Source organism: Helobdella robusta (genome assembly GCF_000326865.2).
Source record: "Helobdella robusta unplaced genomic scaffold HELROscaffold_3, whole genome shotgun sequence".
Lineage (NCBI taxonomy): Eukaryota > Metazoa > Annelida > Clitellata > Rhynchobdellida > Glossiphoniidae > Helobdella > Helobdella robusta.
The window spans coordinates 7,793,052-7,812,805 of NW_008704501.1; the positions used below are offsets into that span (position 1 = coordinate 7,793,052).

General features: G+C 32.6%; 3 protein-coding genes across 3 annotated transcripts; 2 read left to right on the forward strand and 1 right to left on the reverse strand.

Moving 5' to 3' along the window:
• Positions 1-46: 46 nt before the first annotated feature.
• HELRODRAFT_188756 (hypothetical protein) lies at positions 47-10,955 on the forward strand (the record flags this gene model as incomplete). Its single annotated transcript, XM_009021724.1, has 22 exons — positions 47-193; positions 443-533; positions 728-771; positions 889-1,081; positions 1,294-1,413; positions 1,959-2,083; positions 2,338-2,443; positions 2,596-2,667; positions 2,867-3,072; positions 3,400-3,508; positions 3,641-3,733; positions 4,531-4,606; positions 5,252-5,400; positions 6,308-6,424; positions 7,758-7,873; positions 8,109-8,299; positions 8,511-8,579; positions 8,808-8,938; positions 9,059-9,142; positions 9,974-10,151; positions 10,370-10,608; positions 10,830-10,955. Exons 1-22 carry the CDS (start codon positions 183-185, stop codon positions 10,953-10,955), a joined length of 2,646 nt encoding a protein of 881 aa, XP_009019972.1. The 5' UTR covers positions 47-182.
• Positions 10,956-12,145: 1,190 nt separating this feature from the next.
• On the reverse strand, positions 12,146-14,300 carry HELRODRAFT_65661 (hypothetical protein; the record flags this gene model as incomplete). The annotated part of the gene is made up of 6 exons (XM_009021725.1): positions 12,146-12,454; positions 12,754-13,046; positions 13,281-13,389; positions 13,568-13,684; positions 13,846-13,986; positions 14,205-14,300. The coding sequence occupies 6 exons, from the start codon at positions 14,298-14,300 to the stop codon at positions 12,146-12,148; spliced, it is 1,065 nt and encodes a 354-aa protein (XP_009019973.1).
• A 1,251-nt stretch (positions 14,301-15,551) lies between these two features.
• On the forward strand, positions 15,552-18,224 carry HELRODRAFT_186448 (hypothetical protein; the record flags this gene model as incomplete). Its single annotated transcript, XM_009021726.1, has 8 exons — positions 15,552-15,985; positions 16,494-16,590; positions 16,671-16,726; positions 16,886-16,951; positions 17,278-17,384; positions 17,580-17,641; positions 17,814-17,895; positions 18,099-18,224. The coding sequence occupies exons 1-8, from the start codon at positions 15,856-15,858 to the stop codon at positions 18,222-18,224; spliced, it is 726 nt and encodes a 241-aa protein (XP_009019974.1). The 5' UTR covers positions 15,552-15,855.
• Positions 18,225-19,754: the final 1,530 nt, after the last annotated feature.

The window sequence follows — 19,754 nt, forward strand, 5'->3', positions numbered from 1 at the left end:
GACAAGTTAATTCTCGTTATTGCGCGCCCGTCACTTTTTAAAGTGCAACTGTTGCTATGGCGACGTTTTTGTCTTGAAACAATTTGCTTGATTTTAATATGAAAGAGTTTATTTTGAACGGATAAATTGTGATTATTTTCAAATTTTACGGTTCCTGTTTCTAATTTTAGCAAAACGAAGTCATGTCACAAAGGTTCGATTTAGTTTGATAGATTTTCTTGTTGATTTTTTATTGTGTGCAAAGACGAGCTTACTAAAAATAAAAACTAAATTAAATTCGTTTTTTTGTAATTTGTATTGTATGCATCATTGTAGATGTATGCTTGTTTTAAAAATTTTAAGTAGTTAAATTTTAAATTAATAAAAAAGAGTAAAATTGCAAATATGGTGTAATTTAATTATATTTATTGAATGTGAACCACTATTTGCCATTTTATCTCAGTTATTACAACAAGAAATGGCTAGAGGCACAGATGACTCTCAGTTCCATTGTGACTTATGAGAAACCATTCAAGGATGCTCCTCCAGATAACGTATGTGACTTCAAATAATTTCATTCATTCATTTATTTATTCATAATTGAAGAATTATTATTCTATTTCTCCATAATTAAATAAAAAAAATTCCAACTATCCGTCAATAAAACCATTTGTTATCTATAAATTACTTCAATTTTCGTTCTCGAGCGATAATTATGCACTAATGGTTTCTATTTACTACTATTCAGAACAAGGTGTCAGTTTTCAACAAACTTGCTACAATGTATATAAGGTACGCTATTTCATATTCTAATTTTTTATTAGTGCTTTCTCTTCAAAAGTTACTTGATGAGATTGTTGGATAAGGGATAAATTTGGTTTTTCCTCCCCCTTATTCCCTAATCTGAAGGTACATTCAGGTATTTAGGACATTAGAGCAGTGCTATGATCAGATTGTACATCCCCAGAAACGGCGCCTCCTTCGAGTTATTCTGGAAAATACAGCAGGAAGATTTCTTGAGTTGAAGCAAGAGCTTGTAACGCTGGAGGCCACGGATTTCAACTATTATGACGACATAACGTTGAATTTAAAATTAACGCCTGTTAGTATTTCTACTGTATTTTACTACTACTACTACTACTACTACTACTACTACTACTACTACTACTACTACTACTGTCTAGTAACTACTTTTACCTACTGCTACGCATATGACTACTGCACTAATTTTTTATTTGTATAAATACTGCAGCTCGTGCTACTACAACTACTACTGTGATTAATTACTTCAACAACTGTTTTTACTATAAATAGCACGATTTGGAAATTCCCATTCCGAGGTATTTCCTGTTGGAGAAACAGAAAGTGATGCAGGGTAGGGAAAGGCTGCTGGGTATGATCTTATCTAGGCTTGTTAAAAAAGATCCGGAAAAGGTTATGATAATGATGGAAAGGATGATGATGGTGGTGATGATGATGATGAGTTGGATTATGACAATGTCCATGAATGATTTTATGATTATTATGATGTGGTGATGTTTCTAATGATTATGATAAAGATGATGAAAGTGATGATGATGATGCTAGTGTTGCTAGTTTGTAGGATTTCGTTTTTCAATTAATAAAGATTATTAAATACATTACAATTGTTAATTATTAACCGCTCTCCCTCTCTCACTGGATTTGTATGTTGTCGCGTGAGTTTTTGTTCGGAATAAATTCACTTTTATTATTTCTATTTATTATTATTATTGTTGTTGTTTTTATATATTTTTAAAAATTATTGTTGCTTCTGTCACGGGCCGCTGCTATTTACCGATTTAATTATTTATTCATTCATTCATCTATTCATGCAAGTAATACGTCATTCATCCGTCCATCATTAACTCATTCCTCCATTCATTCTTTTATTCACTTGTTCATTCATTTATTCTTTCACTTGTTCATTCACTTGTTCATTCATTCATTCATTTATTCAGGTCGTTAAACCGGAATCGATGTATGCCACAAAGGAGGAGCAAGTAATGAGCATGGAGGATGCCCTTAAGATTATACAAATTCACGAGAGGGCTAGACAGGGCAGACAGAGGGCTTACTTTATGAGGTCTCGATGATGATGACGACGAGACGATGATGATGATGATTGTAGTGGTAGTTGTGGCGATGACGCTGCTAATGTTGAGGATGACGGCTGTGGTGATTTTGTTGATGAGAATAGTGCAGTTGATGACGATGATGTTGTTGGTGATGAATGTAATGATGATGATGATGATGACCATCATCATCATAATTCTCATCGTCACGCCATCATCATCACTATCATCATCATCACAACCATTATCATCATCATTTTGTTAGCGAGTTGAGAAGGGAGGAAGAACTGATGAAAGAGAGAATGTCGCGAGCGAAAAACCTCGCCCTGTCTGAGATGAACGAACTCGACGCCGTCCTCATCTTACAGAAGGTTCAGCTCCGTGGGTTTCATCATCATCATCATCATCAATATCATTGTTATTATTATTTTATTATTATTATTGTTGTTGTTATTATTGTTGTTGTTATTATTGTTGTTGTTATTATTGTTGTTGTTACCTTCATCACATCCATCATTATTAGACGTGGAGAGGTTTCTCTCAGAGATTGAAGACGAGGCAAATGCGGGAGGAGGAAGCTGTCTTTCTCGGAATGGTCAGTCATCATCGCCGTATTCATCATCATATATCATCATCATCATCATTATTATTGTTATTATTATCATTATTGTTATCGTTATTACTATCACTATCGTGATTATTTCACACCGTTTCTCGTCATCACGCGCACACACATGCAAACACACACAAAAACACATACATGCAAACACACACACGCACTGCCCACCACGAAGGCTCTGCCAAAAACAGCGGACCCCGCAAAAACTTCCGTGGCCCTTCAGACCCAGATGGAAGAGGACAGACGACTGGTGCAGGAGATGAACGAGAGTGAGTTCATACAGGCCCTTGTGATAATTAAGGAAAAGGTCAGAGAGCAGGAAGGCCCAGATATGAAAGAAACCCTAACTGAACAAATTAGGCAGTGGTTTCTTGAGTGTAGGTCGGTTTGGTATGTCTAGTTTTTTGGTATGTTTGGTTTTTTTTGGCATGTTTGGTTTTTTTGGCATGTCTGGATTGCTACTTTTCGTTTTGTTTTGTCTGGATACGTTTTGTATGTTTGTTTGTAAGGGTTTATGTTTTTTTATTGTTAATATAATAGTTGGTTGGATAGGTAGAGTGGAGTGATCGATCGACTGAAAGATTAGTTCATTTAGACGATTGAATGGATAGTCGATTGATTGATCGATTGAATGATTAGTTGATTGATTGATTATTTGATTGTATGATTGAATGATTAGTTGATTGATTTGGTATTTTTTTTATCAAGAGATGCCGTGGGAAGATTCCCAAACTTTCCGTCGGAAGCTGAGGGCGGATCATTGAAGTTATTTAAGGATAAAGATCCCATTGAAGTTTTCAAGGAACTTGAAGAAGCAGTTAGTCGATCGATCGATTGATTGAATATTTGATTGATTGGTTAGTTGATTGGTTGATTGGTTGATTGGTTGAGTGAGTGAGTGAGTAAGTAAGTGAGTGAGTGAGTGAGTGAGTGAAAATCCACCCTCTAGGAAAACGAAAAAAATAAGAAGAAAGAGAAGGGAGATAAGAGCAAGAAGAAGGGTAAAGAGAAAGAGAAGAAAGATGAAAAGAAGAAAAAAAAGGTCAGATGATGATGACAATAATAATAACAACAACAACAACAACAATAATAATAATAATAATAATAATAATAATAACAACATGTTAATAATAATAATGATAATAATATAATTTTTATTCCTCACTTAATGCCTCGCTCTATCGTTTGGTGGTATTGTTATCATTATCATCATGCCGTGGATATATTATTATTATTATTTGTTATTTTATGATGATGATGATGATGATAGCCAAAGAGTAAAGCTGGTGATGGTAATGATACCAGTGGGTCTCAGGTAACTTTTGTACAAAAAATACGCTAAGTTTTATAATTTTCATGTATGTATTGTAAGGTGTTGTACCCTAAAAATACTACGACTACTACTACTACTACTACACTGCTGCTGCTGCTACTACTACTACTACTACTACTACTTCTACTACTACTACTACTGAAAATAATGATAATGACGATACTGATGTTGATGATGATGACGACGACGATGATGTTCACGAAATGATTTGATAGTTATTTCTTACAATAATTTGTCCACTCTTCTTCCTAGTGTTATTATTATAGTTATTATTATTATTATTATTTTTATTCTTATTATTATTATTATTATTGTCATTTACGTTTTGTTATTTTGTTATTTTTTTTTTGGCTTCTACCATCATCACCGTCACTAATCATTATAGCTACGTCACATTGAAGTCAGTTCTTGTCACATGATTATATCAGTAGTAATAGTAATAATAATAATTATTATTATTTATAATTATTATTATCATTATTATTATTATTATTATTATTATTCAGTCTGGGGACGAAGGCTGGAAAATGAAGGAGTCAAATTTCCTGAAAGATCTCGAAGAGACATCCATCAAATATTCAAGTCGGTGACGATGACTGCAATTGTAATTAGGACAATAATAATAATATTAATAATGATAATTATTATTATTTTTATTATATCATTATTATAGACACGTATACACACGCATACATACACACACATACAGACGTGTTCTAACCTACAAGCTTAACTTACAAAAGAAAATTCACCGATATTTATACACACACACACTCGTATACAGACACTTACACATACATTCACAGACATAAAGAAACGCACATACACATGGACACACACACATACACATGGACACACATATATGCATACACACACAAAGGTACATGGATATTTATACACACACACACACACACACACACTTACACATACACTCAATACATAAAGAAACACACATACACTTGGAGAGGGGACACTCACATACACATGGGGACACACATACACATGTGGACACACACACACACATACACATGGGGACACACACACACACACACACGGACACAAACACACAAAGATGTTACACATACACTCAATACATAAAGAAACACACATACACATGGAGAGGGGACACTCACATACACATGGGGACACACATACACATGTGGACACACACACACACATACACATGGGGACACACACACACACACACACGGACACAAACACACAAAGATACGTGGGTAAACAAAGATGAGGATTGGAACTTCCTACAAAGATACGACGCGGATCTCATCCGAGTTGAGAAGAGGGAAGAGGTGGAGAACGAAATCCGACTGCAGGTCGATGAGCTAATGAGACAAGAATTGAAAAATTTGAAATTGGTAAGAGGATGTAGTTGCTGTCGTTGCTGTTATTGCTGCAGCTGTTGCTTTTTGCTGCTATTGTTACTGCTGGAGCCGTTGTGGTTATTGTAGACGTTTTAGCTGCCGTAGAAGTCGTTGTTGATGAAGCTGCTGCTACTTTTTTAGCTGCAGCTACAATGTTTATAGCACCTTTTGTGTTTATTTCTAGTTTATTCAGTGTGGACGGCTCTCAAAGTAGTTGTAACTGAATTAATTAACTATGGTCAGTGTAGTAGTAATTGCTGTAGTAGTAGAAAGAGTAGTAGTTAAAAGGTTAAAGTAGTAGTAGCAGTAGTAGTAGTAATAATAGTAGTAGTTGTAGTAGAAGTAGTAGTAGTAGTAGCAGTAGCTGATATTATGGTCAGTATAGTAGTAATTGCTGTAGTAGTAGAAAGAGTAGTAGTTAAATGGTTAAAGTAGTAGTAGCAGTAGCAGTAGTAGTTGTAGTAGTAGTAGAAGAAGTAGTAGTAGTAGCAGTAGCTGATATTATTATTACGTTAAACTTTTATATTTAAAAATTAATGCACTCTTTGCTATAGAGGCTGCAAAAGGTAAAAAATAAAATCGTAATCTGTCTGTTCATCCATTCATTCATCTGTCTATCTGTCTGTCTGTCTGTTCGTCGATCCATCCATCTATCCATCCATCCATCCATCTATCCATCTTTCCATCCATCCATCCATCCATCCATCCATCCATCCATCTATCCATCTATCCATCTATCTATCTATCTATCTATCTATCTATCTATCTATCTATCTATCTATCTATCTATCTATCTATCTATCTATCTATCTATCTATCTATCTATCTATCTATCTATCTATCTATCTATTCTTCTTTTTTCTGTCTCCATACTTTCCTTCTCTCCGTCATTCATTTATAGGCCATCGACAAAGATAAAGGCAAAAAGGGCAAAGGTAAGAGTAAATCGGGCAAGAAGAAGGGCAAGAAAGGGGGCAAGAAGGGTAAAAAACAGAAAGATTTGACGCCTGATAGGTCGGTTGGTTTAGTTGAGTATTTTTTTTTTATTTAAATTAATTAATTTGAAAAAAGTATATATAATTTGTATTAGTTACTACTTTAATTTATTTTATTTTATTAATTTTTTTGTGAATTTTCATCCAGTTGATTTGATTTCAACACGCACTCGATTGTCTGTAAATCATAGTTCTCTATGTAACTATTTTTATTCAATTGTAATGTTTAAAAAAAATATTTTTTTTGATTTGCTTGCCATCTGAAATGTTGGATAAATATACCAAAATTTTATACCGACAATAAATCGATACCGACGATGACTCTTCACACCAATGACAACTCGGTACCGAACCGTTATTCGACCGAATGGCTAACGTTATCATTCAACTCAAATAAATTTCATCAATCGACTAACATCTCGCTGACCAAATTGACCGACCAACTGGATCGATATTGCTTCGATACCTGTCCAAACCTTTACCGATAAACCGGATACCGATATCAAATCGATAGTCGGATGGACCACCACTACCAGCAGCAACAACAACCAAACTTGCAACCGCACGATCAACAGCAACAGTCAAACAACTTAAATCAATATAGCAGAATCAATTTGCTGAAACAGGCGGCCATGAAATCTTCCTTTGATAGAACCTCTGCCTCGCATCTATCTAATCTCGATGACATGGAGTCTTGGATGAATAGGTGACGATGGTAGAGAGGCGTTTTTAAAGGGAAAACAAGTCACATCGAGTTAAAATGAACTGAAATTATTATTATTATTATTCTTATTGCTTTTTTATTGTTATTATTATTCACCATTTTTAGTGATTTACTTTATATTTCTTCATTTTTTAATAATTTGTTTGACGAGAAAATATGAAAAATCTTTCAAATTATCACATCGTCATCGTTATAGTAATTCTTTTTGTAGCCACTATTGTTATTATTATTATTATTATTATTGCTTCTTTCATCATTTATATCACCGTCCTAATCATGACTAGTTGCTATCACGGATATGGATAATGTTTATTTGCAATCACAAATATTTCGACATACTAGTATCCATTTGTGTGCGTGTGTTTGTGTGAGTGTGTTTGTATTAGTGTGCGTGCGTGCGTGCGTGTGTGTGTCTTTATGATGATAATAATGATTATGGTAATAATAGTCTTTTTTATTATTATATTATTATTAATGGAAGATAAATTAATGTTAGAATGATAATTTCCAACTGCTTTACACACGCGGGCATTTGAATCGTATGGAAAAAAAAAATAAAAATAATAATATCAGAAATTCATCTGGGAAAAATTACAATAAAAACAATTATAATAAATGACGTGGCCGGTAAGCTGATGATCCTGAAGGAATCCCGCCATTTGCTACACGTTTCACCGCGCTTTGCAAGGCAGCATACCTCCATGAAGAATAAGAAGAAGGATAGAGATATGACAGGAAATAGGTCGAAGTTAATGATGACGTTGATGAATGATGGTGGTGGTGTTGATGAAGAGGAATATAATATAAATGTTGGTGTAGTGTAATTTTTCTTGGGTCCATAATTACATACACATTTTAATCCAATGTTGATTGACACAATTTCTCTGTTTTCTTTCTCTGTCTGTTTGTCTGTCTCTCTCTCTCTCTATCTCTCTCTCTCTCTCTCTCTCTCACACACACACAACACAAACCAACACGTACAGAACAATCGAATCACTGTACGAAGAACTGGTATGCGAGGGAATCATAAAGCGACCTGCAAAATGTAAATTGAAAGATTTCGTCGGCGAGTATTCGTATATCGGTACCCTCCTGAAACTGGCGAATATCGAACCCAGCCCATCTCTAGGAGATGTTCGGAGGATCATTACCGAGTACGCCATTTTGCCTCTTGGTGAGTTTCCTCTCTGTAGTACGTCTACATGATTCTAGGTGTATGTGTGTGTTTGTTTGTCGTGTCTACTTTCTTTTTTCCTTACTCTCTTTCTCTCTCTCTCTCTCTCTTTTCCTCTCTCTCTCTCTCTCTCTGTTTCTGTATCGGTATATTATAATATAATAATTATCAGTATGATAATATGATTATAATAATTTAATAAAATTAAAAGGCTCAGCAGTGGTGCACGAGAAAGCGCCCTTGACCAAGTCAATACTGCTAGCCGGACCTGTTGGCACTGGTCAGGTCAAATTAAAATCATTATTATTCATATTATTATTTATATAATTATTTATATTATTATTATTGATTATTATTATTATTTATTATTATTATTAATGTCGGTTATTTATTTATTGATAACTGTTACCATCGGTCAATATACTACATCGTACACTACACAAAACGATCTACTGGTAAAGAATCGCATTACTACTATAAGTAAAAAAAAAACCCCATTCCTAATTAGGCAAAAAGATGTTAGTGAACGCCATCTGCAACGAGACTGGAGCCAATTTGATCGACCTAACGGCCACAAATATCACGGGCAAGTATCCCGGGAAAGATGGTCTGAAGTTACTGCTGCATATGGTCTTCAAGGTTTTCTTTCTTAACATTATTCTTGCATTCGAATGGAGCGATCCGTGTACAGCCAGTTATAATTCTTACTCTTATTATTATTGTTATTATTATTGTTATTATTATTATTATTGTTGTTAGATAGGCAAGGCTCTGCAGCCCAGCGTTATATTCATTGATGACTGTGAGAAGATGTTCAAGAAGAAACTCGCTAAGAACGATATGGTGAAAATTATGAAGATTTTTATCATAATTAATTATGATAATTAATAATAATAATTTATTATTATTGTTGTTTGTTGTTGTTGTTGTTACAATTATATTATATTAATTTAGTTACAGGATTATCGTAGCAGTACTATAATAATTCTATACCTTTTTTTTAAAGTTCATATAATATTTGTCAAAAATAAATGAATAAATAAATCATTAATTAATTAATTAATTAATAATAAATGAACAATGAATAACTTAATATACTTAGGAATGGGAGGTATTCATATAAAGCCCTATAAAAAAACATGGCTATATATATATTGTGTGTGCATATATATATATATATATATATATATATATATATATATATATATATATATATATATATATATGAAAGGTTTGATTCTTTTCACTGTGTGAATTATTTTGCCAGATATGTTTGTTTGTTTGTGATTCACATTGTGTTCTTTTTGGCTAACACTCACGCATATACTACACATACACACGCACACAACACAGACACACGGGTAGACATACTCCTTCCAGATAATGTACATACATTGGTATTCGTTCATAAGAGTGAAAAGCAATTAATTTTTTTAATTTTTCATTTGTATTAAACTGCTGAAGTAATTTATATTAAATACTAAGTAAGAACTTGCAATTATGTATGTATGTATATTCTCTCAATTGTTATACCGACCAGTTACCTGGTTATAATGTATAGAAAATTCGTGATGTGCTTACTTCATAGTTACGTTACGCAGACGAAATAGTGAGTTAAAATTTGTAAAAATAAATATTAATGATCGATAATAACAAATATTTGTGATAAATCAGTCAGACCCCAAGAGATTGAGGAAGGAACTGCCAAAAGCCTTGAAGTTAGTCAAGGGTGAGGATAGGATATTATTAGTTGGAACCTCTAAGGCGCCCTTTGAAGGCGAAGTTAAACCGATGTCCTCCCTATACCAGCGTATCATTGTCATTCCCAGGCCGGATTATGATTCCAGAAGATGTTGGTTTAGTTTCATGGTTCGATTTTATTTTTTTAAGGTACGTTTTTGTATTAGTTTTCAAATTTCATTGTGGGGATATTGACAGATGAATACTTCTACTGCTATTATGAACTAATAGAAACGTAAAAATGTTGTATTTATTCATAAATTAATTTAGTTAAAACTTTTTAACCACGAACGGTGTAACGCCGACTGACACACGCTACCTTACTTACAGTGATCTGGGGGGAACTGATCCTAAGAAACAAAGGAACGATAACCAACGCACTTGACCTCGGATCTCTGGCCAAGGTCACTGACGGATACACCCCAGGGTCCATCTCGAACGCCTGCCTAAACATCCTAACTGAAATCCGACTGAAGAATATTGACCATCACCCGCTGACAGCTAGTGAATTTATTCCCGCATTATCGACCATGGATCCGGTATTTAAGGAAGAGGAAGAAGCTTATAAGGTATTTTGATAGTTTCTTAAATGTTTGTCAATCTTAATTCATCTGCTCGGCTCTGATTTGTAGTGGCCGAGTTCAACTAGAAATAGATTTTTGTCTAAAATACACATGTGAGATGTTTTGTGCTGCACGTTTGCGTGTGCACACAGCGCGTACTTACGAAAACTTATTCTAAGCATGGCGCTATATAAATCATAATAATCATAACATTTCGCACACTACAGACGTGGTACGTGAAAACGCCGTTGGGCAAAAAGCGCGCTAAAATATTGGCGGGAGATGAGGAGGACCCCAAAGCAAAGAATAAAAAACCAAACGAAAAAGATAAAGGGAAAAAGAAAAAAAAATAATATAGATAATAAAAGCAATAATAATAATATAATATAAAATGTAAAAAAAATGTTTCTATTTCACCACTGCTTTTGATGTGTTTGACTCAGTGCAGTTACATCATCGACATTTGATACTTCCTACTCTCGTTATTATTGCTGTCTTGGTTATATATATATATTAATATATATAAATAATATGAACAGGATCTTGAATACATTTTTTTCATCATCCGTGGCATTTCTTCCATGAATGGCGAACAAATATTAATAAAAAAAGCTACATTGCTAATACCTAATGCATGTATATTTATACATAAAAAACTATCAACACCTATGACCAAAAATTAGCAACCCCAAAAAAAAATGAAACTGAAAAGCGCCTCTTCAAAGTCGTGAATTTACTTATCTATAAATACTATAATGAAATGAGACGATTTATGTTACTGAATGGTTGCACCAATTAAGTAACGACTGTCACACACACACACGCACACACACATTTTTCTATTTATAAAATATGTAAAACGTACCCGTGTTTACACAAGATTAAGTGGCCTAAAACAATGAATAAATTAATTAATTAAATAAATAGGTTAATTATATTAACATGAATATCGTAATTGCAGGCAGGGTCGAATTTAGAGGTCAGAGGTCTTAGGACGACAAAGGGCATACACTTATTTGCAAAAGAAATGAAAAAAAATCAAGTAAACTTTTTAAAAATGATTTCCAAGCAAGGGAATTTATTAGCAAGAGAAGAGAAATAGTAATAGAGAACGCAAATGAAATAGCAAGACGACGCAAATGAAGTTGGTAAATGTTCCTCCCCATTACAGAGGCCCCTTACTTGTGGAGGCCCTGCGGCAGAACCCTACCCTCCTCCCCTAAATCCCGCCCTGAATAATTAAGTATCTGTATATTTACAAATGAAGATAAAATGAATCAATGATAATAGTCAGCAATTCATGGGATGAGATAACATAAACCAAAACGTTAAAAAAAATTGTCTATCACAAGTTGCAACTTCATATATAAATGTCATTGGCCTAAAAATAACACCAGCCGATATGAAATAAGTAAATGAACGTATATATCAATCAATCAGCCAACCTTAAAATCAATTACTTAGCTTATCAACCACACAATCTGGCAACTAAATAACCAATCAACAAACAAGACAGCCAACCAACCACACAGCTAACCACCAATTAAACATTAAGCACAACCATCTTACTCCCACCGCCAATATCGCCGCCAACAACAACAGCATCAGCACAGCCATCACTCACATCATCGCTTTTCACAATTTTTTCTTCGACTAATTTCTTATCCTCCTCAAATTTCATCTTCATTTCCTGCCTTTTTACGTGCGTGTAGGCTGCAGAACCAAACAGAACGACCCCGTTACTAAACCACCACAGGTAATCTCGAACTTCGTGGTAATAAATCGTCGCTAGGACCGTCTGGGCGGCTGCCTTGGCTGTCCCGGAAATGTTGTGGGTTAGCGGGGATGTAACCTGAGATGGATTGATTGATTGGTTGGTTGGCTGTTGGATTAATAGATAATTTGATGTATTGATGGACGAATGGATGGACGGATCGATTGATTGATAGATGGATGTGTCTACTCGCGTGTATGTTACCGTGCATTTAAATAAGATGATAGCTACAAATTAAACGCCAAAAAATTACAAAACACAAAAGAGAATGTTGAAAAGCAAAGTACGGTAGAGAAAGATGACAGAGAGAGAGAGAGAGAAAAAAAAAGAGAGAGAAAGAGAAAGAAAGAGAGAGAGAGATTAAGAGAGAGACCGACCTGTATTTGAAGTCCTGTAACATAGCCAATGGCAAACCCGAAGACACCACTGAGCGCCATAAACGACCAGAATGTAAGATCGAGAAGTTTCGGAAATTTCAACACTTCTGGAAATTCCCCGGCAATTATCATGAGAGGCAAAAATAGAAAGCAGCCATTTAAATTGTTGTAAATGGACAGCCTCCAGATATTTTCGTCAACGGCCGGCAAAACTTTTTTAGTGTAGATGGCGTTCAATGCAACGAATAAACTTGCCCCGACTCCGTATATTACGCCCCAGATTGATAGGTCACCTGATGTGCGAAATTTCATTTAGTACACGTGATTAGTGAAAAATATTTTATGAAACAAAAGAAATTATTAGCCAATGAAAGTTGTAAAAGTTGCAGCATCGGAGCAAAGAATCAAAGACCAAAAATACCAATTTCTTTTTCAAACTTTAAGCAAATATGATGAGCTTGTTTTTCAAGATGACATGAACTATCAGTACTTATAAATATTTAAAAATTATGAAAAAATTATTAGACCCATAGCATTTTCTTGATTAACACCAAGACCAAAGCCGGCAATGATGATGCCACAGCATGCAATTGCTCTGCCCGAAGTCGTCTGCTTCAAGATTATGTAGGAGAGAATCTGGCAGGATAATTTAATTTAAATGGAAAGAAATAAATATATGAATGAATGATTTAATAAATGAATAAACAACTGAATGGATTAATGAGTGAATTGACTAAATGATTTGAATGAATGAGCCAATGTATGAACAAACAAATGAAATGAATCCACTCTAGAATGAGCTTCCAATACTCACGACATTGAAAACTGTGGTGAGAGATCTGACAATGTAATAGAAAGCAACCCCGACGTACTTGAGGCAAAGATTGTTACACGTTATCATCATCACAAATATTATCGACAACGGCAAGACCTTGGAATGTTGAATAAATGATATATCATATATATCATATCATATATCGATAACTAGTACCTCTTTGTTATTTACCGGTAGCATCAACAACATCATAACCATTACACCATCATAAAATTATGGTGGAATTTCAAAAACATATTACAAGCAGATTTAAATACTTGTTTAACAATGCCAAAATCAATTTTAAACTCTGGAAATGTGATGATGTTTGGAAAAAATTTAGCGGCAAGGCTAAGGAAGAAACAGATAACGACGGCCACTACACATTGGAACCATGTTATGAACAGTGGGGCATCAAGCTTGAAGGAATTTTTTGTAATCATTTTACAGTTTAATTTTAATAAAATGTATAAATTACAATTAAATATTAGAACACACATATTACTACTTATGTCTTATATTACATATTAGTACATTATTATAAACAATGACTAAAATAAAACTAAATATTTAAATAATTATAATATTAACTTATTAATTGAGCTTTATTTATTTTAATTTAAAAAGTAAAAACCACCTTGACATCACTGCTACTCAGAAGATACTTGTTCAGAAACACCAATGATATAGATACGAACCTTGAAATAGTTAATAAAATAAAAAAAACGGCCATATGAATTTTTTATTTTTATTTATTAAAAATTAAATCAATTTGAAAAAAAACTTAAAAAATTTACCAATAGGCGGCGACCACGGATGCGATGTGGATGGATTTAGAGAAAAATGATTCCGACATTTTTTTGTGGCCTCTGTACAATTTCATCACTTTACTGAACTCCTAATTGCTGTCAAATAGTGTAAAACGTCAAGCGACCACTAAAACGATAAACTAGTTCGTTGCGATTTCCTTGTTTATCTTTAATTTAAATTTACTTTCCACCAAAAAAATTTACACAGATAAACTAAATCGGTAAATATTCGTTTATTAACCATCTGCTATTTTTATGCAATTCAATATTGTAACGTTGGTAAGTTTAAATTTTAAATAATTTTAATAAATAAAATTATTTCTTGTTAATATATTTACATTTTTATATAATAATAATAATTATAGGGATATAAAGAGTCCATTCTTTTCTCATATATCTCCCACATCTTGTTCTCTTTCAATGGATAAATCTGATTTGCTTTTTCTGACCTTATTCTCTGAAACTTTCTACCTCATTCTCTGATTACTTCTCCATCACTTACGAAGTTCAGAGCGGATCTCAAGACCCATCAGTCAGCAAAATTCATTGAGGAGCGCTGTTGAACATCGCGGATATCTTCGATTTGACATTTGTATTGATTGATTGATTGATTGATTGATTGATTGATTGATTGATTGATTGATTGATTGATTGATTGATTGATTGATTGATTGATTGATTGATTGATTGATTGATTGATTGATTGATTGATTGATTGATTGATTGATTGATTGATTGATTGATTGATTGATTGATTGATTGATTGATTGATTGATTGATTGATTGATTGATTGATTGATTGATTGATTGATTGATTGATTGATTGATTGATTGATTGATTGATTGATTGATTGATTGATTGATTGATTGATTGAGCAAATCAAATTGCCCGACCCATTAAAAAATCATTGAAATAATTGAGAATTTTTTAGCGTTATATCCATGGTTATTTCAGCATCTACGTATATGATTTATATTGATAAACTTAGCAAATGCTAATAAGCCTATTTTTGATTTATAAAAATCACAAATAATTTGAATAATATTTTAATTAAAATATAAAATGAGTTACAAAATAAGCTCTAAATTCACAAAGATAATTTCAAAAACTTAAGTTTAGTTTTGACATTTAGCTGTCCATACTTACTTGTCTGTTTTCTTTATTTGCTATATAAATTTTGGATTTTAATTTAAATTTCACTTTAAAATTAATTAACTTTGCCTTATATGTGTGTTATTATTTAAAATTAAATCACTTTTTCACATTAAAATCTCTTTTTTTTTCGCGTTTGACAGCCCAAATAATTGATTTAATTTTATTTTAAATTAAAAAACAATACATTAAAAGTTGAAACACAATCTATTCCACACTGTTCTGCTGTTTCGTTTAGAAATTACTAATAATTACTTACAATTACACTAATTAATTACTAATTAGTTTTTATTTTAATAAACCCGAAAAAAACTTTTGAAAAAATAATGAAGCCCAGAGGCGCTGGGTCTTCAGACCGCAAGATCCGTCTAAAGACATTGAACCCCTGCATTACATGCATGTTGTGTAAGGGGTACATGATCGAAGCCACCACGATCACCGAATGCCTACATACTTGTTAGTCATTGATTAGGGAATTAGTAATTTGTTGACTTGACGGCCAGTGGTATGATTTGTTAGTTGTTAGTGGTGATTGATTGTGGATTAGATTCTAATCATTAGAAAAGTAATCAATAAAATTATTTATGTTGTTATGAAATAGTTTTATGTAATGAGTGATTTTATGTTAGTTAATGAATTAGTGTTGGAGTCAATTAATTGACTTGACTGACAGCAGTGATGTGACTTATTAGGGAATAATTTAAGATTAGTTTGTATCTTTTTTTAGCAATACACATATATTTAGTAACTAATTAACTAATTTAGTATCTAACTAAATTTTAAATTTTAGTTAGATAGCTTTTGTTGTTTAATATATTCTAGGGCTTATAAATTAGTGATGTGTTATTATTATTATGAATAATTTTTTCACTAATTATAAAAAATTATATTTATTGTAAATAATATGATTTAATTATGAGTAACATGGGAAATTATATTACATTTATTTATATTACTTTCTTAGTCTGCAAGTCATGCATTGTAAAATTTTTGGAGGAAAATAATACCTGCCCTAAATGCGGTCTAGTAATTCACCAAAGTCATCCACTCAACTATATCAGGTGTTTAATTATTAAATAATTATAATTATGATAATATATAATAATAATTATAATAATAATAATTATTATTCTTATTCTAGCCATGACAGGACCATGCATGATATAGTTTTCAAACTGGTGCCAAATTTGAGAGAAGGTTTATTGTTATTATTATTTTTATTATTTGTTGTTATAGTTGTTGTATGTTCTTATTCATTCATTCACTTATTCATTCATTCAGTCATTCATCTATTCCTCCATTTATCTATTCATTCAATTGTTTTATCTGTTCATTCATTCATTCATTCATTCATAGATGAAATAAGAAGGGAAGATGATTTCTACAAAAGCAATGGTATTCCAAACCCAAAAATATCCACTGGTCTGCCCTTTTTTCATTACATTTTGCAAGATTATCATTGATTTTTCAATTTGAGAAGCCGAGAATAAATGGCCCTATTCTCCTGTTTCTCTATCAGTTCTTTGCTTTGTGTTTGTTCTTTGTTATGTCAGCTTGAAAGTTGAAGGAATTTGTTTTTCACTGTTTTTTTTACGACGGGAAAATATTTATTCAACTCAGACACTCAGATTTTTCACCATTGTTGTTATTACTATAGTAGCAGTAGAATAGTAGTATTAGTAGTAGTAGCAGTAGTAGTAGTAGTAGCAATAACAGTAGTAGTGACAATTTAAATTTAAATTAATTAGATGAAAAAGAAAACAGCACATCTCCAGAAACCACGAACAGGCACATCCCTGGAAACCAGGCAGCCCCCGGGGGAGATGATGATGATTACCATCGATCTGACGAACAAGTTATTATTGATAGGAGATTATTAATTAATTCATTTTTTTATATTTGTTCATTCAACGTATTCATTCATTAACTCAGTCATTTGTTCATTCATTCATCAATTCACTTACCATCTTTCAATTATTCGCACATTTATTCCTTCACCTTTCAATTTATTTCTTCATTCACTCACTCACTCACTCACTTGTTCATATAGGTGAGTGTGTGCCTGGATTGCTACCAGGGTCAATTACAACAACTGAAACGCAAATATATCAGGTTATGATGAGATGATGATGGTGTTGATGATGTAGATGGTGGCTTTGTTAACTATCTATATCATCTTAGTCATTATCATCATCATTACCTAAACCACCATCATCATTATCATCCCCATCGTCATTTTCATCATCACCACCATCATCATTATCATCATCGTCGTCATCAATAGGTGCTCAGTTCAGACCACAATAACTCATCTTAAAAAATTTTTGGCTTTGAAACTCTTCAATGACATGTCAAAGTTTAGGGAGGTTTGTATGTATATGTGGTATATATGTATGTATTTGCTTGTATGTGCGTTTGTATGTATGTTTCCATGTAAATATGTATATATGTTGTATGTATGTTTGTATGTATGTTGTATGTATGTATGTATATGTATGTTGTATGTATGCATGTTTGTATGCATGTATGTCTGTAAGTATGTTTGTATGTACCGCGACCATCATAACAGCTAGAGGTGATGTGCCAGCAGGAGATTCTAGGCAAGGACCACACGTTAAAATTCATCTGCATGACAAGGTGGAGAAACAAGGACGCACCATTGCAGCTCTATTATCGCCCAAAATTAGAATTATGATATATTATTATTATTTTTTTATTTATTATTATTGTGATTTATGTTATTATTATTGTTGTTGTTGTAACCATTATCGTCATCATGTTATATTATTACTGCTCTGCCGTCTCCTTTTTATTAGCACCGTTTCATCATTTCGTGTTGTGTTTTTTTTAAATATAGTTTAATTATATTATAGTCATAATTATATGTTATAATTAGGGATGCACCGGATTCAGGTTTTTCAAATCTTGGCCGGATTTAAAATTCAAAAACCGGCCGGAGCCGGATTTTAGTTACCATTTTACATAAGTTAGAAAAAATACTCACATTTACGGTTATCTACTTGTTGAACATCAAAAAATAACACCAAGCAAATAGTTATTTAATTCAAATATATGAATAAGTTGTGTGATACGCCAAATTCTGTACACAAAGATCAGCTTATAATTTATGCATATTTGCATAACCCAAGTTAAAGCACAAAGAAAATTGTCCAGCTCACCGCACAATTAGTGATGTAATTATGTGTCATGTATACCTAGCCTAACCTTTCTTAAATTATGTGCTTATGTATCTCTTTCTCTCTCTCTCTCTCTCTCTCTCTCTCTCTCTCTCTCTCTATTTATATATATATATTATGTAGCTATATGATCCGTCATATGCAATTATCAATATATAGTATATACACGTGCACAAGTTCTTTTACACAAAGATCAGCTTATAATTTATGCATAACCCATGTTATAACATAAAGAAAATTGTCCAGATTACCTCACAATTGGTGATGTTGTTATTATGTGTCATGTATGCCTTTAGCTTAGCCTTAGCCTTTAACTTATTGACATAAAATTAATTGAATTCAATAAAATTTTTTTTTCTCTATTTATAACATTTTTAAAAGTTGATAGACGCTTAAATCCGGCCACCAAATCCGGATTCGACCGGATTTGAAAAAAAAGCCGGATCTTGGCCGGAGCCGGGGCCGAACTTCGGTGCATCCCTAGTTATAATTATATATTATAATAATAATTATTTTTTTAATTATCATTGTCGTTGTGTAATTTTGTGTACGTGTATTTCTTTTATTTACCTCTTTGCTGTTCAAATGAAATCAGGGATTTATATATATATATATATATATATATATATAGAATAAACTTTATATATTAATATATATATATATGTGTGTGTGTGTGTCTGTATATATATAACATCTATGTATGTATATGCATGTATGTGTGTTTTTAATTATGAAACAATTAGAATCTTCATATGAATAAACTTTTCGTGTTTGTGTGTTTTTGCGTGTATGTATGTATGTATTGCATGTATATGTATGTATGTATTGCATGTATGTATGTATATATCGTATGTATGTATGTATGTATGTATGTATGTATGTATGTATGTATGTATGTATGTATGTATGTATGTATGTATGTATGTATGTATGTATGTATGTATGAATGTATGTATGTATAATTATAGATACACTGAACCTTGGTCTACTTTTCCGGCTTACTTTCTTTTGTTTGTCGTCAATTGCTG